The following is a 26,672-nucleotide window of genomic DNA, read 5'->3' on the forward strand; positions in this document are numbered from 1 at the left end:
GGCTCCTTCCTATCCTGCCTGCAGCTTTCAGTTCTTAAGTCCAAACCCTCCGCGCCCCCAGCCACAGCACACATGGCCCCTGGTTGGTCCCTGAACCTGACACGATGAGGGGCCCAGAGGCCTCCCTGATCTGTTTGTTTGCCCCGGACTCTGTCACCAAACAGCTGCTGGGAGAGGGGTGATTGTCCTCGTGCCAGGGCGACCTCTGGCCTGTTTTCTGGCCTCTGTGCAAGTTGATCTGGAGCCACATGGAAGTGTCCACTTGAGGTTCCGTTTGTTTCCTGCCCCGGTGTCGCCCCCTAGCCTGTGGTGCGCTGGGCACCTGCCAGGCACTGAGACACCACCATAAACAAACCTGTGGCCTCGTCACAGCCAATCAGCTGCACTTGGGGAGGAAGGAGTCCGGCCAGAGGAAGGCCAGCCGGTCCCAGGAGCGGCTGGAGGCTGGAGAGGTGCGTGGAGGAAAAGCTGTGGAAATATGAAGGGGGGCTCATTTCCACGAGGGTTCGATGGTTCCCGGAGGAGGTGCCTGGCGTGAAGGTGGGAAGGGGAGGGGAGAAAGGCAGATGGGTGGGTGCCAAGTGTGCTTGGGAAGGGGTGTGGGAGGGCAGCAGGCGTGGCCCAGGAGGGTATCGAGGGAGGCCGGCGGGTGGTTCAGGACCAGCTGCTGCAGGGCGCTGACAGCGGCCAGCCTGTTGGGTAGGAAACACTAAATAGCTTTTTTCTCCCCTGCTCCCTTCACCCCCTGCCCAGCCTGATCTTTCCCCTTGGTTGTCCACTCGAGCACCCACCAAGGGCACTCGAGGCCACCCACCAAGCCTGAAACCTGGCGAGCATCCCAATGGCAGCCTGCCCTGGACCACCCACTCTGTCTCCCACCTCTCTCTCTAGTCCACTCGTCGGAGACCAAGTCCCAGTCGTCCTCATCCTACCCAGATGGCCGCCCCCCTGCATCCGCCCTGTTCCCGCAGCAGCCAGCGGCATCATGGAGAAAGCTCAGGCTGCCTTTCCTAGACTCTCGTGCTCCCAGGTCCCCTGTGCCCCGCCCCCGCGACAGCCCTGTCTCGCCCAGACCACGGCCCCCCTGGGTCTCTTGGCTAGAGCCGTGGCGATTGCTTCCAGATGCATGCAGGCAGGCATCGCTTCACGCACTCACTGGTCACCCCCAGTCCCTTCCTTCACACCTGCTGGATTGAGGGTGTGGGACCAGGCAGGAGTTCGTAGAACCAGGCCACTGGGCCTTAGCACGTGTTGATCCTCTAACGTGAGCTCATGTGGTGCTTGCTCGGGGCACCCTGCACTGGAGCCCAGGCTGGGCTGGGTGACCGTGGCCGGGTGTTGACCTCACCCAGCATGGGCGACTTGTTAGTAGGCCACACCGATCGAGGGCTGGCTCCTGCGAGTTCCCGGGGTGCAGGACTCCATCTGTCTTCTGCACCGCTCTACCTCCACGGCCTAGCACCCGCGGGACACCCTGCAGGCCCTGCCCAAATGTCTGTGGAATGAATGAGGGATCTGAGAAAGGGCAAGTGAGAGGAGGCGAACCGCAGAGGGAGGAGCACAGAACTCTGGGAAACTCAAGCCTGAAGGGAGCGTGGATACCCAGGAACGTTCTAGAAAACAAGGAAGAGGAGTCCCCAGAGGGGCAAAGGCTTCCTCTGGGAAGAGGGACAGATGAAGACTGGGAAAGGCCTCCAGGGAACCGGAATCATCCAGGAGCTTTCTGAAGGGCAGGGAGGGGACAAGCGGCTACAGGGGGTTATGAGCGAGCAGCCCTGGGCTGTAGGTTTAACTCCACAGACACAGCTTCATTTGCTGTAAAATCAGATTGGCAGCAGCACCAGCCTCGCGGTGTTGATAAGCATGAAACGAGCAAATGCATTTCATTTAATATTAAGCCCCTTTAAAAACTAGATATATACCTACCCTATGATCTAGCAATTCCCTTCCTACCCATTTACCCGATGAACGTCCACATACACACATGATGCTCACAGAGACTCATGAGCTTCGTAGCCTCCGTTGGGAACAACCCAAGCGCCTACCAACAAGGGAGTGCGGCACAGTCATGCCGCTGGAGTCTGCTCAGAATACAAAGATGCAATTCTGAAACAAGGACCCTGTCACACACACAGGCTGAGTGGAACGACTACACACCAGAGTGTGCGACTTCTAAGTCTAGGCGGCTCCACCTAGGGTGGAAAAGATCAGAACAGCGGCCGCCCCCGGGAGCACGCTGGGAATGAACAGCCCCAAAGGCTCGTTCTAGGGCGATAGTGATGCTTAATATTATGCATTCTCAACTGTCGTCACTGGAAAACAAATTCGCAACTGTTGCCACTGGAAAAAAAAATTGGCCCTTGGAGGGGCGGGAAAAACAAAACCCTTAGATATTACAATAGTTTGTGAACTCCTTAAAGGCCAAGATACGTAAACAGGTACTCTGAAACGAATCAAAAACTGCTGTAAGCAGAGAAACATTGTTAGGTCTGCGGCAAAGTGCACTAGCAAACGTTGCTGGGACAGTCTCCGGCCTGTCACCCTCTTGCTAGAATGCGAAGGTTATGTTAAGCGGCCTATAACTGTTCGTGGAACGAATAAACACCGCTTTCAAAGCTCTGCCTTAGAACCAGTAAGTGCGCAATAACGGAAGCGCGGCCGACTTTACAGCAATCGCCCCACGAAGCGTGGCACTGCGATGCGCGCGCTCCGGCGCTACGGGAGTCGCTCTGGCCATCTGGCGCTTCGACTCTATGGCTGGTCCTCCCGAGGCGGCGGAACCTCTCTGGCCGCACCTGGCGTCGGCTCTATGGCTGATCCTCGGGGGACGCCGGAGCATGCGCGGGGCTGCCCCGGATCGCTATGGCAGCGGCGTCGCGGTGGGCCGGGCCTTGGCGCTCCGATCTCGGCCCTGCTGCTCTAACAGCCGCCCCCACCGCCGCCTCCCGGGCATGAGCGGCCTCCCCCGCCGCCGCCCGCTGCCCTGCGCGTCGCTGCGGTGGCATCCCGACCGTGGGCCCGCGCCGGGAACATGCCCCTGGCCGCCTACTGCTACGTGCGGGTCGTGGGCAGAGGCAGCTACGGGGAAGTGACGCTCGTGAAACACCGGCGGGACGGCAGGCAGGTCGGCTGGGTCGGGACCCCGAGGGGTCGGCGGGCGGGCCGGGGGGCCCTGAGGGCGCCGTCCCGAGGATGGGCCCGCGCTGGTGTGGACGCGCGCATCTCGGATGATACTTGGTGAAGGAACTCGTCCCAGACGGCCCCGACAGGGCCAGGCCCCCGGTAACAAGCGCCCCAAATTTCCTCCACGTATTTCGAAAAGTTCATGGACTTGGGATCGTAAGTTTAGTTTGGTGCAATAGAACTGAAACCCTTGCATAAGAAGAGGGTCTGCAAAAAGTTCATGGAAAAAATGCATATTATGAGAAAACTACGCATAGATTTCAGCATTTTTAGGTACCAAATAAACGTATCTTTAATTCTGTTTTCCGTGAGCTCCTTGCAGGACCCTTGTATTAACAAGTGTGCCTGATCTACAGACCTCTCCCCAAGCCCTGACAGTTCTGTGAGCACAGGGACCGTGCGTTCCTCGGACCCAACATTACTGCTTGAATCAAGGGCCCCACCTGTCACCCTTGCCGACTGCTGGGCTCTGAGACCAGTTCATCGTCTTCCCGGTGGCTCCAGTTTCAGCGAGCAGCACCACCAGTCATTCACTAGTCATTTTTTTAAAATTATTTATTTATTTATTTGAAAGGCAGAGTTACAGAGAGAGAGGGAGGGAGGGAGGGAGGTCTTCCATCCGCTGGTTCACTCCCCAGTTGCCCACAACAGCTGGAGCAGGCTCCGTCCAAAGCCAGGAGCTGGGAGCTTCCACCAGGTCTCCCACGTAGGTGCAGGGGCCCAAGGACTTGGGCCATCTTCTATTGCTTTCCCAGGCCACAGCAGAGAACTGGATCGGAAGTGGAGCAGCTGGGATTAGAACCCATGTCCACGTGGGATGCTGACACTGCAGGCGGTGGCGTTACCTGCTGCACCACAGCACTGGCCCCCCTCACCAGTCATCTAATGCCCCCAACACTATTGGTGTTCAACCTTAGTTGAGCCAACAGGGCAGCCTCCCACCCACATCTCCACTAATACCACCCCGGTCCAGGCCACCACTCTTTCCCAACTGGCCCCTGCCGCCGACTGGCTCTTTTCCAGTCAGTCACGTTCTTCAAGTCCTCAGAGACCTGTTAAACTTAGATCTGGCGCTGGCACCGTTGCTTCACCTACAGCACTTTATCCCGTCAGCCCCGGGTTTGTTCACAGGGTGACCATAGAATGTACTGGACAGACTGGGGCGGTTTTGAAACAGAAAGGCGCTGTTGATATTTGTGTTAGAACAACTGAAGTGACCCCAGGAAGGCCAAGAGGCGATGTTCCTCCTGCGTACAGGGTCCTCACACCTGTCCTTGCTTGTCTCGGGCTCAGGAGGTTTTTTTTTTTTGCCAGGCATTGGAGGATGATTGGGGTTTTGCCCTGAGGATGGAGGGCTTGATGTAATAAAGCCCTTTGCATTTGAGCCGTAGTGTGCATTTCACAAAGCACATGTATGCAGAGGTTTGTTGACGAAATTGTCTAGCCTTTCAGCTGATCAATGACAGAGTGTTAGGTGTTAGAGTGAATTTCCTAAATTTTTTAGGTGGGAATAATTTAGTGTGTTGAGGATTGATGATTTCTAGCCTTACTGGGTCATAGGCCCCTTTGCGTATCTAATGTAATCCGTAGATCCATTTTGTTGGCAGGTGTCTATTGAGGGTGTATTGAGGGTATATATGTACATTCGTGGGGGGGTGGATGAGGAATCTCCAACACAAATTTTGTGATTGATCACGGTGGTGTGTTATCTTTGGCTCATTTTTTCTCCATTAATGAAATTGCAAAGTACGGGTGGAAAGGATGGTTTTTTTTTTGTGACTCCATATTCCTCTAAGTCTAACCCATGAAAGTATCATTAGTATAGCAAATATTTTTCTCGATTTTGGGCTTCATGAAAAACAAAAAATAGATCATCTGAGAGACTCCCGCTGGTGCTTTCGAGAGCATGTATGAAAACCCTGAGGAAGTATGAAGCTGCAACACGGTGTGTTTTCTTTGTAGTATGTCATAAAAAAGCTGAACCTGCGGCGCGCCTCCAGCCGGGAGCGCCGAGCTGCGGAGCAGGAAGCCCAGCTCCTGTCTCAGCTGAAGCACCCCAATATCGTCACCTACAAGGAATCCTGGGAGGGCGGAGACGGTCTGCTCTACATCGTCATGGGCTTCTGCGAAGGGGGCGACCTGTACCGGAAGCTGAAGGAGCAGAAGGGACAGCTCCTGCCCGAGAGTCAGGTGGTGGAGTGGTTCGTACAGATTGCCATGGCTCTGCAGGTACTCCCGGGCTCAGGGCATCCTGCTTGCACCCAGGTGGCAGGAAGATAGCAGGTGTATTCTAGAAAAAATTTCTCCTAGATGTTTGCTGCATGCATGAAAAAAAAGTATGGTTTTGGAAAATGCAATTAAAGGGACCCTGATCCCTCCTGCTGAGGCGTGGAAATGCTGCTGTGTGGTTGCTGCTGACGTGGAAGTCGTGGGTCGCAGAGGAAGTCTGCTTTTTCTTCATTTAAGGTTATAGCAGAGTCGATTTTGAGAGTCCTGGATTGACAAGGAGTGACGGATGGCTGTGTTTGTTATCAGCTGTGTCACAGTGACAGGTGGCTGGGCTACTGACAGTGCATAAACTCTTGGGGCTTTGGATTGTGAACTTGCTGGGGCAGAGTGGGTAGAGATACAAAACAGGCTTGTGTTTTAATATCCACACACCTGCAAGTGAGACTGTTTATGAAATACCACTCTGGAACCTGGCAGACTTGTCCAGAATTAATTGACTTTGTTGTTTAAATTCTAAGATACTGACTGTAAATAAAGTAATCTTTTTATCTTTTAAAATGTTAAGGTCAGTGTTTGACACAACAGGTTAAGCTGCTGCCTGTGACACTGTAACTTCCCGTATGAGTACCTGTTTGAGCCTCACTGCTCCATTTCTGCTCCAGCTCTCTGCTAATGTTCCCAGGACAGTAACGGAAGATGTCCCAGGTGCTTGGGCCTCTCTTACCCATGTGGGAGACCCAGAGAAAGGTCCTAGCTCCTGGCTTCAGTTTGGCCAAACCCTGGCTATTGCAGCCATCTAGGGAGTGAACCAGCAGATGAAAGATTTTCTCCCTCCTTCTCTGTCTGTCTCTGTCTGTCTCTCTCTCTCTCTCCCTCTCTCTCTGTAATGCTGCCTTTCAATAAATAAATCTTAAAAATGTTAGTAAGCTGAGGATTTCATAGATTTGAGAGGCATGTGCATCTGACTTTGTATAAATGGTCCTACCTTCACTGGGAATTTGCAGCATCCATTTTAAAAATTTTAAATCGGGGCCAGCGCCATGGCTCACTTGGTTAATCCTCCACCTGCAGCGCTGGCATCCCATATGGGCACCAGGTTCTAATCCCATTTGCTCCTCTTCTAGTCCAGCTCTCTGCTGTGGCCCAGGAGGGCAGTGGAGGATGGCCCAAGTGCTTGGGACCCTGCACCCATGTGGGAGACCAGGAGGAAGTACCTGACTCCTGGCTTTGGATCTGCGTAGCTCCGGCCGTAGCGGCCACTTGAGGGGTGAACCAATGGAAGGAAGAATGTCTCTCTCCCTCACTATCTATGTGTCAAATAAAAATTTTAGATCTGTTTATTTGAGATACACAGCGACAGAGAGAGCTCCCATCTTCTGGTTCAATCCCAGACCATGTGCAGTGGCTGCAGTTGGGCCAGGCCAAATCCTGGAGTCAGAAATATGGTCCAGGTCTTCATGCAGACCCAAGTTCTTTAACCATAACTTGCTGCTTCCCAGGAGTCCCAAGGACCAGCTGGGAGTTGAACCTAGGCGTTTTGATATGGGATCTGGGCACCCCATCTGGTGATTAACTGCTAGGACAAATGCCCACCACTTGGAAGCATACTTTTTTTAGAAGATTTTTATTTATTTAATTGAGAGGTAGAGTTACAAACAGTGAGAGGGAGAGACAGAGAGAAAGGTCTTCCATCCGCTGGTTCACTCCCCAAATGGCCGCAGTGGCCGGAGCTGAGTTGATCCGAAGCCAGGAGCCAGGAGCTTCTGCTGGGTCTCCCACACAGGTGCGAACCCCAAGGACTTAGGGCAACTTGTACTGCTTTCCCAGGCCACAACAGAGAGTTGGATTGGAAGTGGAGCAGCCGGGTTTAGAACCAGCACCCAAATGGGATGCCAGTGCCACAGGCGGAGGATTAACCTGCGCCACAGCGCCGGCCCCACAAGCATACTTTTCAACTGGGTCCATATAATGGTAAAATAAACTGTACTAGAGAAAAATTTTAAAAGGTACTGGGCAAACTAATGTATGGATCTTAATGTTTTAATTCAAAAGCTTTGTTATTTAATTAATTGTTATTTATTTTATTTGGAGATTGTAAATGTTTTGGTAGGTGGATAACCAATGCTGTTATGCAGAAATCAGTAAATCAATCAGTATCTTTATTTGTAATGAAAATTTGTTTCTCTGCTTAGTATTTACATGAGAAACACATCCTTCATCGAGATTTGAAAACTCAAAACGTGTTCCTAACAAGAACAAACATCATAAAAGTGGGTGACCTAGGAATCGCCCGTGTGTTAGAGAACCACTGTGACATGGCGAGCACCCTCATCGGCACACCCTACTACATGAGCCCTGAATTATTTTCCAACAAACCCTACAACTATAAGGTAGGATTGGGCTATGTGCACTGGCTCACCTTGTCTGGGAAAGTTCATAATTTCAGAACCCGTCAGAATAATTAGAACAATTATCTGAATCTTTTTGAGGACAATGTCTCTTTTTTTAAAGTGGGGGGTAAAAACCTAAATATGGTATTCTGACACTTAATCATTTACTCTTTTTCTTTTCAGTCTGATGTTTGGGCTCTGGGATGCTGTGTCTATGAAATGGCCACCCTGAAGCATGCTTTCAATGCGAAAGACATGAATTCTTTAGTTTATCGAATTATTGAAGGAAAGGTAAAAAGTAATCTTGAACTAACCATAATGCAGCTTTGCGACCAGCTAGTGGTGAAATCAGTGCTGATTTTGATTAGTTGACGAGTAGTCATCAGTAGAGTTAACTACTAGGTGAGTAGTTAAGAATGGTGGGTTCCTCCTGTAAGGAAGGTAGAACTAGAGGAGAAGGGATTGATCATTTCTTTCTTTCTTTTTTTTTTTTTTTAAAGCATCCCTCATTTCATGTGAGGGTTTTTTGTTTGTTTGTTTTTTGACAGGCAGAGTTTTTTTTGAAGATTCTGTTTATTTGAGAGGCAGAGTTACAGACAGACAGAGAGGTCTTCTATCTGCTGTTTCACTCCCCAAATGGCTGCAACGGTTGGAGCTAGGGCAATCTGAAGCCTGGAACTGGGCCAATCCAAAGCCAAGAGCTTCTTCTAGGACTCCCATGCGGGTGCAGGGCTCAAGGACTTGGGCCATCTTCCACTGCTTTCCCAGGCCATAGCTGGATCGGAAGTGGAGCAGCCGGGACACAAACTGGTGCCCATGTGGGATGCTGACACTGCAGGCCATGGCTTTACCTGCTACACCACAGTGCCAGCCCCAGAATTTCACTTCTTTTATGATTCTTTGAGTAGAAAAATTATGGGCATATTTTTGCTTTTTTGTATGTGCTTATTAAACATTTTTCTAAAAAATTAAATTAATCTTACAGTAATATTAAAATCAGTAGGTATTTGGACCTTCAAACTCAGTGGTGCGTGGATGCCTGCAAAGAACATTGCTGTCATCTGAGGAGTGAATCAACAATGGAAGATCTCTTTCTCTCTGTCTCCCCTTTTCTCTCACTAACTCTGACTTTCAAATAAATAAATAAATCTTAAAATGCTTTTGCTTTTGCAGTCTTCCATCTTTTTTTTTTTTTTTTTTTTTTTTTACCACCAGGATATCAGTGTACTTCCTGTACACAAGTATGCTGGGTATTTTTTGGTTATGTGGATATATGACTATTGTCTTTAACTTTGTTTTGTAAAGTCATTAGTCATAACTGCAGTATTACTTTTCTTTGTAGCTACCACCAATGCCAAAAGATTATAGCCCGGAGCTGGCAGAACTGATAAGAACAATGTTGAGCAAAAGGCCCGATGAGAGACCCTCTGTGAGGAGCATCCTGCGGCAGCCGTATATAAAGCGCCAAATCTCCTTGTTTTTGGAGGCCACAAAGGCGTAAGACACTTTCCTGGCAAATAGCTGGGGGAGACAGACAGACGCTTCTGTAATTTTGATATCCAATAATTAATGATGAGTTTCTTTTAAACACAAAGTAAAATTGCATGATTAGAATACATAGAGGAGGAAAATTCTACACTTTTAGGTTTCTTGGCTGGGCCTGAGAAACTGACATAAGACAAATTCCCTGGAGAAACAGCATATACATTTATTTACTGTGGGTTTTAGGAGACACAGGAGACCTCTTGAGGAAGTGAGGACACAGAAAGTAGCAAAGTGTAAGTACCTTAAACATTTATTTAGCAGAGAGAGAGAGATACATCTTCTATCCATTGGTTCATTGGCCAGATGCCTGCAACAGCCAAGGGTAGGCCAGATAGAAGATAGGAGCCAGGAAATCCATGTGGGTCTCCATGTGTGGTCAGGACCCAAGTACTTGGGCCTTCATTGACTGCCTTCCCAGGTGCTTTAGCAGGAAGCTGATCAGGAAGCTGATTAGAAGCAGAGTAACTGGGATGCAGACCAGCACTCTGATACGGGCTGCTGGCATCCAGTGGCAGCTTAACCCTCAGTACCACGACACCTGCCCTAGCGGCCGTGCTTCTACACTAGATTGAAGAGAGGCACTTGTGGAAAAGTACACCATGTGGAAAGGCTAAGGGAAGATAAGAATTATTTAAATAAGGTCTAGTGTGCAGAATTTAAAAAAAGTAATTAGAATTTTCTGTCTCAGCTTTCCATTCTTGATAAGGATAGGGAGCACACTTCCATTTTGGGATTTTATCTCTTGCTTACAGGAAGTGAAAGAGTCAAAGAGCCTTCTTGCACCTCCTATTTTTAAAAAGTGCCTTTAGCCTGAAATAATCCTTATGCCAAGGAGGCATATTCTGGTGCAGCATATTCTTGGCACCTTCAGACACATGTTGAACTTTGCTTAATTGCTTTAAATCTAGAGAACCATTTAGAAAACCACTATTACGCCGGCGCCACGGCTCACTAGGCTAATCCTCCGCCTTGCGGCACCGGCACACCGGTTCTAGTCCCGGTCGGGGCGCCGGATTCTGTCCCGGTTGCCCCTCTTCCAGGCCAGCTCTCTGCTGTGGCCAGGGAGTGCAGTGGAGGATGGCCCAAGTGCTTGGGCCCTGCACCCCATGGGAGACCAGGAGAAGTGCCTGGCTCCTGCCATCAGATCAGCAAGGTGTGCCAGCCGCAGCACGCCGGCCGCAGCGGCCATTGGAGGGTGAACCAGCAGCAAAGGAAGACCTTTCTCTCTGTCTCTCTCTCTCACTGTCCACTCTGCCTGTCAAAAAAACAAAAAACAAAAAACAAAAAACAAAAAAACAAAAAAAAAAACCCACTATTACTTTACTTACAGTGCTGAAGTTTCTGAGTGCATTCAAAGTTCACCATTCTCTAACTTCTTTTTAAAAAAAAAAAAAAAGATTTATTTATTGATTTGAAAGAGTTACACAGAGAGAAGGAGAGGCAGAGAGAGAGAAGTGTTCCATCCTCTGGTTCACTCCCCAATTGGCTCAATGGCTGGAACTGTGCCAATCCAAAGCCAGGAGCCAGGAGCTTCTTCTGGGTTTCCCATGCAGGTTCAGGGGCTCAAGGATTTGGGCCATTTTGTGTTGCTTTCCCAGGCGATAGCAGAGAGCTGGATGGGAAGAAAAGCAGCTGTGTCTTGAACCGGTGCATGTATGAGATGCCGGCACTGCTGGCGGCGGCTTTACCCGCTACGATACAGCACCAGCCCCTCTAACTTCTTAACAGAAAAAATAATTCCTTTCTGGGGCCAGTGCCATGGCTCGCTTGGTTAACCCTCCACCTGCAGAGCCGGCATCCCATATGAGTGCCAGTTCTAGTCCTGGTTGCTCCTCTTCCAGCCCGACTCTCTGCTGTGGCCCAGGAAGGCAGTGGAGGATGGCCCAAGTGCTTGGGTCTCTGTACCCGCATGGGAGACCAGGAGAAGCACCTGGCTCCTGGCTTCGGATCGGCGGCCATTTGTAGGATGAACCAATGGAAGGCAGACCTTTCTCTCTGTCTCTCTCACTGTCTAACTCTGTCAAATAATAATAATAAAGAACATCTCCTGTTTTCCATCTCTGAAATCTATGCAAATACCTTGGGGTAGTAAATATTCCAGCAGCAAAAAAAAAAAAAAAAAAAAAAAAAAAAAATTCTCTCTTTGACCCACGTGTCCTGCCTGCAGGGTTGCCTCCCCTGCCCTGTAGCGTGTTCAGTTTGGAAGGAGAGCAGGCTGTGATAGAGAAGCCATGGCAACAAAGAGTGACCATCTTTTGGTCATACATCCGTAATTTCCAACCAGACAGACCTTTGTCCTCCCTCTGTACTGGTCTCTGTGCTCCTTTGAGTTCTCCACAAGTTGAGTCTGGTTTTGGAAGCAGCATACTGAAACACTGGAGATCCTGTGCCTGTGTACCCTGCAAGTCAGGACTAAATGTGCCAATGAGTTTTACTTTCCAGTGTCTGTTACTACAAACATGTGAATCTTGAAGATAGAACTTAAGCTCTTACTTCTTATGTGAGGCAACTTCTCATAGATTTTTACTCTAGAATAGTTTTGTATTTGTAAAAAAAAAAATCATAAAGATAGTAGAGTTCTTATGTATCCCTCATGTAATTTCTTCTGTCATTAACTTTCTTTTTTTTTAATTTTTGACAGGCAGAGTGAACAGTGAGAGAGAGAGAGAGAAAGAGAAAGGTCTTCCTTTTGCCGTTGGTTCACCCTCCAATGGCCAATGCGGCCGGCGCATCCCGCTGATCTGAAGGCAGGAGCCAGGTGCTTCTCCTGGTCTCCCATGGGGTGCAGGGCCCAAGCACTTGGGCCATCCTCCACTGCACTTCCGGGCCATAGCAGAGAGCTGGCCTGGAAGAGGGGCAACCGGGACAGAATCCGGCGCCCCGACCGGGACTAGAACCCGGTGTGCCGGCGCCGCAAGGCGGAGGTTTAGCCTATTGAGCTATGGCGCCGGCCTGTCATTAACTTCTTACATTATCATGGTATGCTTGTCAAAACTTAAGAAACCAACCAACACTGGCGTGTTACCGTTGAATCAATTCCAGACTGTATTGGCTTTCGTTAGTTTTCCCGTTGATGTCTTTTTCTGCTCCAGGATCCCACCAGGACACCATGTTACACTGCGTTCTCACTGCTCCTAAGTCTGTGATAATTTCTCATGTCCTTTGTATTTGATGTTATTTTGAAGACTGTTAGCCAGGCATTTTGTAGAATGCCCCATTGATTTTTTTTAAAAATATGTTTGTTTATTTATTTTTACTTATTTGCAAGGTAGAGAGACACAAACGTAGACAGAACTCCTGCGCACTGGTTCACTACCCCAGTGCCTACAACAGCTGGGGCTTGGCCAAGCCAGAGTCAGGAACCCAGAAGTCAATCTGGGTTTTTCATGAGGATGGCAGGGACCTAAGTACTTGAACCATCACCTGCTGCCTCTCAGGGTGTGCACTAGCACGAAGCTGGAATCTAAAGCCAAGCTGTGACTCAAACCCAGACATTCCAGTCTGGGATGTGGGTGTTCCAGCCTGCATCTCAACCACCTTTGCTATGCCCTTCTTGCCCTGTGGATTTTTTAAAAAGGATTTATTATTTATTTGAAAGGCAGAGAGAGAGAAATCTTCCATTCACTGGTTCACTTCCAAAATGGCCACAATGGCCAGTGCTTTGCCGATTCGAAGCCAGGAGCCAGGGGCTTCTTCTGGGTCTCCCACATAGTTGCAGGGACACAAGGACTTGGGCCATCTTCCACTTTCCTGGGCTATAGCAGAGATGCTGTATCGGAAAGTAGAGGATCCAGGACTCGAACCAATGCACATATGGGATGCTGGCACTACAGGTGGCAGCTTTACCTCCTATTATGCCATAGTGCTGGTCTCTGCCCTGTAGATTTTTTTTTTAAAAGATTTATGCATTTATTTGAAAGTCAGAGTTACACAGAGAGAGAAGGAGAGGCAGGGAGAGAGAGATAGGTCTTCCAACCACTGGTTCACTCCCCATTGGCTGCAATGGCCAGAACTGTGCCAGTAAAGAGCCAGGAGCTTCTTCTGGGTCTTCCATGTGGGTGCAGGGACCCAAGGACTTGGGCTATCATCTACTGCTTTCCCAGGCCATAGCAGAGTTGGATTGGAAGAGGACCAGCCGGGAGATGAACTGGCGCCCATATGGGATGGTGGCATTGTATGTGGCAGCTTTACCTGCTACACCACAGCACCACTCCTGCCCTAGAGATTTTTTTTTTAAAGATTTATGTATTTTATTTGAAAGTCAGAGTTACACAGAGAGAGAGAGAGAGTCCTCCATCCAATGGTTCACTCCCCAGTTGGCCACAATGGCCAGAGCTGCGCTGATCCAGAGCCAGGAGCTTCCTCTGGCTCTCCCACGCGGGTGCAGGAGCCCAAGGACTTGGGCCATTTTCTGCTGCTTTCCCAGGCCACAGCAGAGAGATGGACAGGAAGTGGAACAGCCGGTTCTCAAACCGGTGCCCATATGGGATGCTGGCACTTCAGGCCAGGGCGTTAACCCGCTGCACCACAGCGCCGGCTCCTGCCCTATAGATTTTTAACACTTCTCTGCAGATGATGCATTTTTATAAGAAAGTGTAATGTACATACACATTTTCTACAGGTACATAAAACCGCTTAATCTTCATTGTATTGATGATAACTTCTTTTTCTTCATAAAGAAAAACCTCCAAGAATAACATTAAAAATGGTGACTGTAAATCCAAGCCTGAGGCTGCAGTGCTGTTGAGAAGCTCAGAGGCAAATCATGAAGTAGCCTGCTCCCAGCCGCCCTCTTCTGAGGACTCTAAGTCATGTATAATGGTATGTTTCTTTTTAAAGGATACATGTTTTAGAAACTCTGTTTTAAATAGTGAGTTGTCTTGGCAAATTATTTGGTGTGAAATGATTTTGCTGTACTAGAGATTCTGTTGTGTAATTAATTTTGTTGTAAAGAAAGAGTAGTGAAGGGAGTTATTTAGTTTACTTTCCACAGTGTCAAACTGTTCATGAAATCAGTGCTATAATTTCTTAGAATTTTTTAGGTGAAATTCATGCTATACAAAATTATCTACTATTTTTATTTTTTACTTTTAATAGATTTATTTATTTGAAAGGCAGAGTTACAGAGAGGCAGTGGCAGAGAGAGATAGAGAACCATCTATCTCCCACCTGCTGGTTCTTTTTCCAAATGGCCACAATGGCCAGGACTGGGCCAGGCTAAAGCTAGGAGCCAGGAGCTTCTTCCATGTCTCCCACATGGGTACAGGGGACCAAATACTTGGGCCCTCCTCTGCTGCTCTCCCAGGAACGTTAGCAGGGAGCTGGTTTGGAAGTGGAGCAGCCAGGACTGAAACAAGCGCCCATATGGCATGTTGGCACTGCAGGCAGTGGCTTTACCTGCTACACCACAGTGCTGGCATGAGGATTAACTACTTTAAGGTGAGCAGTTGTGTGCATTTAAGACATTCATAAGGTTGTGCTACTGTCATCTCTATCTAGTTTTGAAACCTTTTAATCACCCCAAAGGAAATCCTTTACCCATTAAGCAGTCACTTTCCTTAAAAAAATACTATATTCATTTTTATTTGAAAAGTAGAGAGACAAATCTTCATTCTGCTGATTTACTTCCTAAATGCCTGCAAAAGCCAGGGCTGGGCTGGGCTGGGCTGAGCCCAGGAGCCTGGAATGCAGTCCAAGTTTTCACCATGGGCGGCATGGATCCAAGTGCCTGAGCCATCGTCTGTTCCTTCCCACAGTGTACATTAGCAGGAAGTTTGTTTGAAAGCAGAGGAGCTTTAATTCAAACCAGGCATCCCAAGCAAAATCTTTTTTTTTTTTTAAGATATATTTATTTATTTATGTATTGGAAAGGCAGAGTAACAGAGAGGGAAGGTGGGAGAGAGAGGAGAGAGAGAAGAGATCTTCTATTTGTTTGTTCATTCCCCAAATGGCTGCAATGGCCTGGGTTAGGCCAAATGGCAGCCAGAAGCCCAGAACTCCGTCTCCATCTCCCGTGTTGGTGGTAGGGGTCCAGGTAATGGGGACATCATCTGCTGCCTTTTCAGGGAACAGGATCAGAAGCCAGATATCTGGAACTTGAACCTGCACTCAGATATGGCATGTGGGGAGCCCAAGTGCTGGCTTAACCTGCTAGGCCACAGCATCTCCCCAGTGATAAAATTTTTAATTGTCACGAAGTCTAACTTTCTATTTTTCCTTTTATTACCCTGTACCTTTGGTATTCAAGAAATGACTGCCAAATCCAGTGTTGTGGAGCTTTTACCCTGTGTTTTCTTCTAAGATTTTTATAGTTTTAGCGCTTACATTCAGCTCTTTGATCCATGCTGAGTTAATTTTTGTATATGGTATTCAGCTTCATCCTTTTGTTGCAGATACCAGTTTTCTTAGCACCATTTATTGGAAAGACCGTCCTTTCCTCATTCAGTAGTACTTTGGTTTGAAAGTACTCACCAAAAGTCATGTTCAAGTTTAATGTCCGTTGCGAGATGTCAAGAGATGATGAATGGATCAATAGCTTATCCAGAGTGGTTGTGTTATAAAAGCCTGTTCAGCTGTCTTTTGAAGGCATCCCTTTTCCATGTGATGCCATATGCAACCTGGGGACTTTGCAGTTCCCATCATCAGGTAGGCCCTCATCAGATACACTCTTAGACCTGGGACCTCTCAGCCTCTGTAACTGTGAGCTGAGTAAACTTTTATTCTTTATAGATCACCCAGTTTGTGGTACTCAGTGAATAGCCACAGAAAACAAACTAACACAAATGGTCTTGGCATCCTTGTCAAAAATCATTTAGAGCTGCTGTTGTGGCACAGTGAGCTAAGCCAGCACTTGTAACACCAGCTTCATTTAGAGTGCTGGTTCCAGTTCCAGCTACTTTGCTTCTGATCCAGCTTCCTGCTAATGTGCCTTCCTTGGAGGACAACAGAAGATGGCCCAGTGCTTGGCCCCTTGCCTGCCATGTGGGAGACCAGATGGAGTTCCTGGCTCCTGGCTTCAGCCTGTCCCGGATCTGGCACTTGTGACCATCTCGGGAGGGAACCAGAGAAGGAAGGTTTTGTTCTCACTGTTGTACTTGGTCTGTCACTCTGCCTTTTAAATGTCTACATACATAAATCTTTGAAAACTGAAAGTGAGTCCTTGAGCTATATTTTTCCTTTCCAAGATTGACTAGTTTGGATCCTTTGAGATTTCATATGAACTCTAGGATGGTTTTTTTTTTTTTTTTTAATTTATCAGACAGAGTTATAGACAGTGAAAGAGACAGAGAGAAAGGTCTTCCCTTCCGTTGGTTCACCCCCCAGATGGCCACCACGGCTGGCACTGTGCCGATCCGAAGCCAGGAGCCAGGTAGTTCCTCCTGGTCTCCCATGCAGGTGCAAGAGCCCAAGCACTTGGGCCATCCTCTACTGCTTTCCCGGGCTACAGCAGAGAGCTGGACTGGAAGAGGAGCAACCAGGACTAGAACTGGCACCCATACGGGATGCCGGCGCCACAGGCGGAGGATTAGCCAAGTGAGCCACGGTGCCAGCCCCAGGGTGGGTTTTCTATTTCATCAAAAGGCATCTTGGGATTTTGATATGGATTGCATTGAATCTAGTGCTGACTTCATGTCAGTATTGAATCTTCCAAAACAGGAACATGGGATGTGTATCCATTTATTTATGTATTTTGTATTTTCTTTCAATTACCTTTTTTAGTTTTCTTTGTACAACTCTTCCATCTCTTTGGTTAAGTTAATTTTATTTAGTTAAGTTATTTTTTTTGGATGCTGTTAGAAATGGAATTATTCTGTAAAATTTCCTTTTCACATTGTTAATTGTTTGGGTATAGAAACACAACTGATTTTTTGTGTTGACTTTGTTTCCTGCCTCTTTGCTAAATCCATTTATTAGTTCCACAGTTCTTTTGTGGAATCTTTTAGGGTTTTCTGTGTACACGTTGATATCATCTGGGAGCAGAGCTACTTTTGCTTTTTCCTTTTTCAGTTTTCGTGTCTTTTATTCGTTATTCTTGCTTTGTTACACTGCTGGGGGCTGGCACTGTGGCACAATGAGTTAAGCCATTGCTTGCAATGCCAGCATCCCATATGCTCCACACTTCTGATCTGGCTTCCTGCTAAAAAAAAAAAAAAGCAGTGGAGAATGGCCCAAGTGCTTGGGCTCCCCACCTGTCTGGGAGACCTGGAAGAATCTCCTAGCTCCTGGCTTTGGCCTGGTCCAGCCCTGTCTGTTGTAGCCATTTGGGGAGTGAACTAGTTGATGGAAGAACTCTCTCTCTGTCTGTCTCTCTCTTTCTCTGTGGCACTGCCTTTCAAATAAATAAGTCTTTTAAAAAAATTACTCTGACTGGAACTTCCAATATTATATAGAATAAAACAGATGAGAATGAATATCTTTATCTTGTTCCTGACCTCAGAAGCAAAGTTTTTCATTTTTTACTTTTTAAAATAGGATGTTCACTGTGGCTTTATATATATATATATATATATATATATATATATATATGTTTATATAGAGAGATATCTATGTATTTAGATATATATGTATATCTAGATATATATAGAGAGATACGTATTTTGTTCATATATATCTAGGTATATATCTATATCAATATATCTGTATATATATAGATCTATTGTTCATGTGATGTATTACATTGATTTTCGTGTTGCGACATCCTTGCATTCCAGGAATAAATCCCACTTGGTCACATTTTAATCATTTTTGGGTGTACAATTCAGTGTCCTTAGTTACATTCAATGTTTTGCAACCATCGCTACTGTCTTCTAAAACTCTTTCTAAATACAAACTGTATCTATTAATCAATATTTTTTATTTGCCCTATCCCCAGGCTCTGATGACCTCTTACCTACTTCCTGTCTGAATTTGTGTCTGTCCTTTATATTTTATATAATTAAATCTTGTAATATTTGTCCTTTTGCGTTTGGCTTATTTCACCTTGCACGTTTTCAACGTTCAACCATGTTGTAGCTGTATAGAACTGTGTTCCCTTTTATGGCTTAATAATATTCCACTATATACAACATGGTTTATCCCCTCATTAGCTGGTGGACATTTGGATTATTTCTACTTTTTGGCTCTTTTGATTAATGTCCTGTAAATGTTGGCATACAGTTATCTACTTGATTACTGTTCAAGTTCTTTGGCATGTAAAACTAAGAATGGAATTCTTGGGTCACATAATAATTCTATGGTTAGCCTTTTGAGGAACCTATTGTTATTTTTATTTATTTGAAATGCGGAGTTACAGAGAGAGAGGGAGAGGCAGAGATCTTTTATCCAGGAGCCTGTAACTCCCTTCTGGGTCTCCCGCATGGGTGGCAAGGGTCCAAGGACATGGGCCATCTTCTGCTGCTTTCTCTGGCGCATTAACAAGGAGCTGGATAGGAACTGGAGCAACTGAGACTTGAACAGGCACCCATATGGGATGCCAGGGATGTAGGCGGTGGCTTAACCTACTGCACCACAACACTGGCCCCTTGTCGCTCCCCCTCTTCGTGGAGGAACGACACAGGACCCTGCGCTGTTCTTTCGTCTGCTCGGCCCTCCCCGGGTTTGCTGCTGGTTCTTCCCGGGTTGGCTACTATCCCTTCCACCTCCGTGGAAGGGCAGTTCCCCCTGGCCGCATTCCCCACTTCCGCAGGGGAGCGGCACACCGCCGGCCGGTTCTCTCGGGGGCTGCACGGGTTCCCTTAGATGTTCCCCATAGATGTTCCTGGTGCATGCCGTCTCTCTCCTCCTTTATAGTCCTTCTCTGCCAATCCCAACTCGGCTGAGTACGCTGCTCTCCAATCAGGAGCAAGTCCTACAGTTAATTGGTTGAACTGGAGGCAGCTGTGCGGAAGCTGTTTACTTCTCTCCCAGCGCCATATTGTGGGAGAGCAGATGCATAGAATAAGTCCTAATTCGAGCAACTTAGTCTAGTCCGGATTGCTCCCCACAGATCCCCCTTTCTTTTTATTTTTTGGCGTTGATACGCGCCTGTCTTCGGTGTCCCGCAGCACACACTCTGCTGTACTTGCTAGAGTTGCCACAGGCTCTTACAAGTCCTATCAATCAGGAAAACCGAATCCGGGTCCTCTCTTCGCCATTGTGAGGAGGTTTTTAGGCGCTGATGCGTGCCTGTGTTCGCTGCCCTGCAGCGCATGCTCTGCTCTGCTAGAACTGCCTGCAGGTGTTTACAAAACCTATCAGGCAAACCGAATCCAAGCCTTCTCATTGCCGTATTGTGGGGGAGACTTATTAGTGTTGGTTTGTGCCTATCTTCGGTGACCTGCAGCTCATACTCTGGTCGAGCTTTGCTGGCGCTTACCGCCTTAAATCAGGCAGACCGAATCCAAGCCTCCTAATTGGCATGTTGAGGGGAGGCCTTATTTTTCTCTATTTCTCTATCTCCGGGCATTTCCATTTCTCCCATTTTACTTCTGTCTGCCAACATTCCTATTTCTCTTTTACTTCTAAACTTCTGTTTCTCTTATCCCCGCAGCTTTCCGGCACCTCGCCCCGCCGGCGGGTTCCCGGCTCTGCGCCGCTTCAGCCCGCGCGCCTCTCTCATCTGCGCAGCTTCCCGGCTTTGCGCGGCTCGGCTTTGCGCGCTCCGCGGTCTCCACGCTTAACCCTTTCGCGTCTGAACCACGGCCTACGCCAGCGTTCCCTATCTATTCACGCCCCGTGCTCTCTCTGCACGCGGCGGCTTCCGCGAGTAACACAGCGTAGCTTGCGTCTCCGCCACTAGGATTCAATCTAAGTTCCCCGGGCTAGCCTGGCGAATTCAACCCAGCGTACGTCTCCGCCCCACGGTTTGGCTTCCCGTCCTTTGCTCCCCGGGCTAATCAGACGGGTCCCAACCTGGCTTGCGTCTCAGCTTCTAGTTTCAACTTTTCGCCCCCTATTCCCGGGCTAACTTGAGAATCCCAAAGTGGCTTTCGTTTCCGCCTCGGCCTGCCCCCCGCGGCTTCAATTTCCCTAACATTTTTCTCTACCCGGTATGTTTCCCCAAACTTTCCTCCAACGATATTCCTCCCTCATTTCTCCTGGCCTCTCCCCACAGTCCGCGTCCGAGTCTGTTTGTTCTAGCTTTCACTTTCGCTTTCGACCTTAGAGATTTCTCCCAGCTTCCCCCCGTAGTCCGTATCCGAGTCTATGCCTAGGCTTTCAATAGCTTCCTCCGGCACCTCTTTCGTCCGGCTTTTCCCTAGGCTGTTTGCTAGTCTCTCTCTCCGATATTTTCCCATTTCTTCCCGTTTCTTCCCTCCTAAGTTTCCTATCCGTCCTAGGTTTCCTATCCAAGCTAGGTTTCCTGTCCGAGTCAGGTTTCCTATCCGAGCTAGGTTTCCTATCCGAGTCACGGCACCATTATGTCGCTCCCCCTCTTCGTGGAGGAACGACACAGGACCCTGCGCTGTTCTTTCGTCTGCTCGGCCCTCCCCGGGTTTGCTGCTGGTTCTTCCCGGGTTGGCTACTATCCCTTCCACCTCCGTGGAAGGGCAGTTCCCCCTGGCCGCATTCCCCACTTCCGCAGGGGAGCGGCACACCGCCGGCCGGTTCTCTCGGGGGCTGCACGGGTTCCCTTAGATGTTCCCCATAGATGTTCCTGGTGCATGCCGTCTCTCTCCTCCTTTATAGTCCTTCTCTGCCAATCCCAACTCGGCTGAGTACGCTGCTCTCCAATCAGGAGCAAGTCCTACAGTTAATTGGTTGAACTGGAGGCAGCTGTGCGGAAGCTGTTTACTTCTCTCCCAGCGCCATATTGTGGGAGAGCAGATGCATAGAATAAGTCCTAATTCGAGCAACTTAGTCTAGTCCGGATTGCTCCCCACAGCCCCTTGAATTATTTTTTGTATATGGTGTGAAGAGTGCTGTAATAACTTGAAACTATGTTTTCACTCAGGGTGAAGATGCATGTTTGTCCCAGGAGAAACCAGTGCTCAGTGGTCCTTTGAAGTCACCTGCTGATCTGAAGAGCCATGCCAGCAAACCTGACATGAGCAGTACTGCACAGTCACTAGCCACACTCAGTAGGGTAGATATTGACATCTTACCTGCAGAAAGGAGGGACTCACTGAGTGATGGCTTTGTTCAGGACAATCAACAGATACACTTAGATGCCTCTGATGAGCCAGGAAATAAATGTAGCATTTCTCAAGTGAAGGAGGAGGAGCTGAAGGATTCCGCTCAATCCCATGCTCAACCTGAAAACCTGGCTCCCACTTGCTCCCCTGATGATGGCACTGGCGAAAGGAATGAACCAGTGATGAAACCTCTGCAGCCCCTACACAAAGACCAAAAGCCACAGGACCTGGAGAGTGATACATACAAGGTACTGGTTTCAGAGGGGAGACTGAAAGGTGTTGTTACAAGCATGTGGGTCATGTTTGATTTTTGCACTAGCTGTTTTATTAGGAAAATCAAGTTGTTCTGTGTTCTAATTTAAGCATAGAACATTTTCATCACCCACCCCTCCAAAAAACCCATACCTAGTAACAGCCACTCTCCGTTCCCCTTTATCTCGACCCTTGGCAATGTCTGTTCCAAGCATTTCATATAAAGGGAGTCATATCATGTATAGCCTTTAGTATCTGGTTTCTTACAGCATGTTTTTAGGGTTTATCCATGGTGTACGGTGTGCCAGCTTTTCATTCCTTTTTATTTGCAAATTTTACTGTGTATGGGTAATACTTTATTTATCTGTTCATAAGTTGATGAAAATTTGGGTTGTTTTCACTTTTGGGTGACTGTAGACAGTGTAAGTTTTTGTGTAGATGTATATTTTCAGTTCTGTTGGTATATACCTGGTAGTGGATGTGCTGGTCATATGGTAACTATTTTCCAAAGCAGCTGTATCATTTTACTTCCCATCGGTAATATATGAAGGCTTCAGTTTCCCTGCATCGTTGTGTCGGCACTTGGTTTTACCCGTGGTTTTGATCAGCACCATACTAGTGGATGTGAAGTGGTATCTTACTGTGGTTTTGATTTGCATCTCTAACGAGTGATGTTGAGCATCTTTTATATGCTTCTTGGCCATTTGTGTATGTGCTTTGGGGAAATAATCTATTCAGATCCTTTGTTAATTTTATTTGGTTTACTTATTTTTTTAATCATTATTGAATTGGAAGAATTCTTTATCTATTCTAGATACCAGTCCCTTATCAGATATAAAGCTTGAAAATATTGTCTCCCACTCTGTGAGTTTACTTTTCACTTTCTTTTTTTAGTATTTGTTTATTTGAAAGGCAGACTGACACAGAGAGAAACAGAGATCTTTCATCTGCTGGTTTACTCCCCGAATGGCCATAATAGCTGGGTCTGGACCAGACTGAAGCCGGGAGCCAAGATCTCCTTCCTGGTCTCCCGAGTGGGTAGCAGGGGCCCAAGTACTTGGGCCATCTTCTGCTGTCTTCCAAGACACATTAGCAGGAGGCTGAATCAGAAGTGGAATAACAGGCTCTCAAACTGACGCTCCAATATGGGTTGCTGGCCTCACAAGCAGCAGCTTAACCTGGTGCTGTGCCCCAGCGCTGGCCCCTCTTTTCACTTTCTTACGGTCCTTTGAGGTTCAAATCATTTAAGTTTTGATGAAAAATAATTTCGTCTGTATTTTCTTTTGTCATTTGTGCTTTTGGTATCATGAATATTTATTCCTATGTTTTCTTCTAGGAGTTGATAGTTTTAGTGCTCAGATTTAGGTCTGTGATCCATGTTGAGTTAATTTTTGTGTGTGGCATGAGGAAGGGATTCAGCTTTATTCCTTGTGTATTTGAACATTGAGTTGTCACAGCACCATTTGTTGAAAAGATTATTCTGTCCTTTGAATTGCCTTGGCACCCTTGTTGAAAATCAATAGACTATAAATAATAAGAGTTTATTTCTCAAGTCTCAGTTCTGTTCCACTGATCTATATGTCTGTCCTAATACATTGTCTGGATCACTGTAGTTTTGCAGTAAATGCTGAAATCAGGAAATGTGAGTCTTTGAACTTTATCATTATTTTTTGATATTTTTCTATCTTTTGGGTTTTATGCATTTCCATGTAAATTTTAAAATAAGTTTTGTTTATTTATTTGAAGGGCAAAGTGACAGAGAGAGAGACAGAGATCTTGGCTCTGCTGCTTCACCCCTTAAATGGTCACAACAGCCATGTCTGAGGCAGGAGGCAGGAACCTCATCCTGGTCTCTGACATGGGTGGCAGGGCCCCAAATACTTGGACCATCTAGCACTGCTTTCCCGGGTGCATTAGCTAGAAACTGAATTGGAAACAGAGTAGCCAGTATCAAAACTGGCAGATATGGGGTGGTGGTGCCCAAGTTGGGCCCTAACCTGCTGCATTACAATGCTGGCCCCTCCATATGAATTTTAAGATTATCCTGACAATCTTTATAAAGAATGCTAACATTAAAAAAAACTTTTTAAATAAGATTTTATGTTTTTATTTGAGAGGTGTAGTTAAAAACAGAGAGAGGGAAAGACAGAGAGAGATCTTCATCTGCTGGTTCACTCCCCAAATGGCCACAACAGCTGAAGCTGGGCTGACCTGAAGCCAGGAGTCAGGAGTTTCTTCTGGGTCTCCCACACGGGTGCAGGGGCCCAAGCACTTGGGCCATCTTCTACTGCTTTCCCAGGCCATAGCAGAGAGCTGGATTGGAAGAAGAGCAGCTGGGATACAAATTGGTGCCCATATGGGATGCCAGCACTGCAGGTTGAGGCTTAGCCTACTATGCCACTGGTCTGGTCCCTGAGATGCTTTTTTTTTTCAGTATGAAGTCTTTTTTTTTTTTTTTTAATTAAAAAGATTTAAAAAAATTTATCTCTAAGTGTTTTATTCTTTTAGATACTATTGTAAATGGAATTCTCACAATTTAGTTTTGGATTGTTCACTGCTAGCATATAGAAGTGTACCTTGAGGGGCTGTGGTGTAGCCTGTTAAGTCAGTGTCTGAGATGCTGGTATCCTATATGGGCTCTGGTTCCAGTCCCAGCTGCTCCACTTCTGATCCAGCTCTCTGCTATGGCCTTGGAAAGCAGTGGAAGATGGCCCAAGTCCTTGGGCCCTTGCACCCATTTGGGAGACCCAGAAGAAGCTCAGCCTGGCCGTTGCAGCCATCTGGGGAGTGAACCAGCAGATGGAAGATCTATCTCTCTGCCTGTCCCTTTCTTTGTCTCTCTGCCTTTCAAATTAATAAAGTATTTTTTAAATAAAAAATAATTGAAAAAGAAGTACATTTGATTTGGTTTTTAGTGATATTGTGTTCTGCAACCTTGCTGAATTTGTTTATTCATTCTTGTATATTTTTTTAAAGATTTATTTTATTTATTTGAAAGAGTTACAGAGAGAGGTAGAGACAGAGAGAGGTCTTCCATCCTCTGGTTCACTCCCCAGATGGTCGCAATGGCTGGAATTGTGTGTTCCGAAGCCAGGATCCAGGAGCTTCTTCCGGGTCTCCCACGTGGGTGCAGGGGCCCAAGGATGTGGGCCATCTTCTACTGCTATCCCAAGCTGTAGCAGAGAGCTGGATTGGAAGAGGAGCAGCTGGGACTAGAACTGGTGCCCACATGGGATGCCAGCACTTCAGGCCAGGGCTTTAACCTGCTGTGCCACAGCACTGGCCCCCATTCTCATATTTTTTTAGTGGACTCCTTAGGAATTTCTGAATACAAGATCATTGTCATCTGCAAATAGAGATGATAGTTTCACTTCTTCCTATCCTGTCTGTGCTCCTTTTCTTTCTGCCTTTTTTTTTTTTTTTTAAGATTAATTTTATTCATTTGAAAGAGTTAGTGAGGGAAGGGAGTGAGAGAGAGAGAGGGAGAGAGAGATCTTACATCTGCTGGTTCACTCCTTGAATGGCTGCAATGGTTGGGACTGGGCCAGGTGGAAGCCAGGAGCCAGCAGCTTCATCTGGGTCTCCCACATCTTTCGTAGCTTTTTCCTAAGCCATTAGCAGGGAGCTGGATTGGAGGTGGAGCAGTTGGGCTCAGACTGGCATCCTTGTGGGATGCTGGCATTGCCTGTGGTGGCTAAACCTGCTGTGCCACAACACCTGCCTCCTTTTTTTTTTTTTTTTTTTTGCCTAAATTTCCTGGTGTGAACTTCAAGTACAGTGTTGAATAGAAGGGCTAAAAGTATTTACCCTTGTCTTATTCCTGATCAAATTCATTTGTTACACCAGGATTTTAGAGCAGATATTTTGTGTTTTAATAGAATTTTATGTCTGGCATTACTCCTTGTTTTTCTTCTTCTTTTTCATAAAAGTGGAATGGCTTTTTTTCAGGATCAGTTGGATTTCATGGAGAAATTCCTTAAGTCTTTTGTTCCTGTCATTTCATACATACATAAGCTTTATTTGGAACATCTATACTTACTATTATCAGTAGAGGAAAATTTATTTCCATCTTCCAGAACTGAATCATTTGTTGTTTATTATTTTGGTCTCTATTCAACTAGATTATTATATAATAATATTGTAAAATTAGTCATTTACTGTGTTATACATCCTGTATTAGATATACTCTTGGAAGAATAAATTTGTTATTTTATGTACAATTTTATGTTTGCCAAAGATCTAAAAATGTTGTGTTGGTGATAATAGCTTTCTTTTTTTTTAATTTTTTAAAAAATTATTTGAAAGGCAGAGTTACAGAGAGAGGAGGAGGGACAGAGAGATTGTCCATCCACTGGTTCACTCCCCAAATGGCTGCAGTGGCCGGGGCTGGGCCAGGCAGAATCAAGGAGCCAGAGCTTCTTCCAGGTTTCCCATGTGGTGCAGGGGCCCAAGAACTTGGCCTATCTTCCACTACTTTCTCAGGTGCATTAGCAGGGAGCTGGATCAGAAGTAGAACAGCTGGGTTTTGAACCAGCACCCATATGGAATGCCAATGTCACAGGCAGAGGCTTAATCTGCTATGCCACAACTCCGGCCCTGATAATGACTTTCTATAATGTACCACATAGTAATCTGTTGATAAAATTTGTTGATTGATTGATATTAACTACCAGTGTCCATCTTGAAAACAGGTAATTCTGGTAGTTAAAAATTATTCAAATAGAGGCTGGCCCTGTGGCATAGCAGGTTAAGCTGCCACCTATAGTGCCGGCATCCCATATGGGCGGCGGTTTGAGTCCTGGCTGCTCAACTTCTGATCCAGCTCTCTTCTATGGCCTGGGAAAGCAGTAGAAGATGGCCCAAGTGCTTGGGCTCCTGTACCCCATAGGAGACCCGGAAGAAGCTCCTGGTGTCAGATTGGCTAAGTCTTTTATTTTTTTTTATTTTTATTTTTATTTTT

General features: G+C 46.8%; 1 protein-coding gene across 12 annotated transcripts in view; it reads left to right on the forward strand.

The window, feature by feature from the left end:
• The first annotated feature begins 2,849 nt into the window (after nucleotides 1–2,849).
• The window catches only part of NEK4 (NIMA related kinase 4), a 46,513-nt gene continuing 22,690 nt past the window's right edge, over nucleotides 2,850–26,672 (forward strand). For 5 of the 12 annotated variants that reach the window (XR_011379509.1, XM_008260795.4, XM_008260796.4 and 2 more), the window contains exons 1-7: nucleotides 2,850–3,124; nucleotides 5,146–5,412; nucleotides 7,605–7,802; nucleotides 7,986–8,093; nucleotides 9,145–9,299; nucleotides 14,027–14,168; nucleotides 21,280–21,708. Coding sequence is in view for 11 of the 12 variants with exons in the window: in XM_008260795.4 (XP_008259017.1) it covers nucleotides 3,032–3,124; nucleotides 5,146–5,412; nucleotides 7,605–7,802; nucleotides 7,986–8,093; nucleotides 9,145–9,299; nucleotides 14,027–14,168; nucleotides 21,280–21,708 (1,392 nt within the window). In the remaining variant the exon portion in view is untranslated. The remainder of the gene's footprint in view (nucleotides 3,125–5,145; nucleotides 5,413–7,604; nucleotides 7,803–7,985; nucleotides 8,094–9,144; nucleotides 9,300–14,026; nucleotides 14,169–21,279; nucleotides 21,709–26,672) is intronic. The other 7 variants (XM_070050740.1, XM_008260794.4, XM_070050741.1 and 4 more) reach the window with 4 other exon arrangements.

Source organism: Oryctolagus cuniculus, chromosome 10 (assembly GCF_964237555.1).
Source record: "Oryctolagus cuniculus chromosome 10, mOryCun1.1, whole genome shotgun sequence".
Classification (NCBI taxonomy): domain Eukaryota; kingdom Metazoa; phylum Chordata; class Mammalia; order Lagomorpha; family Leporidae; genus Oryctolagus; species Oryctolagus cuniculus.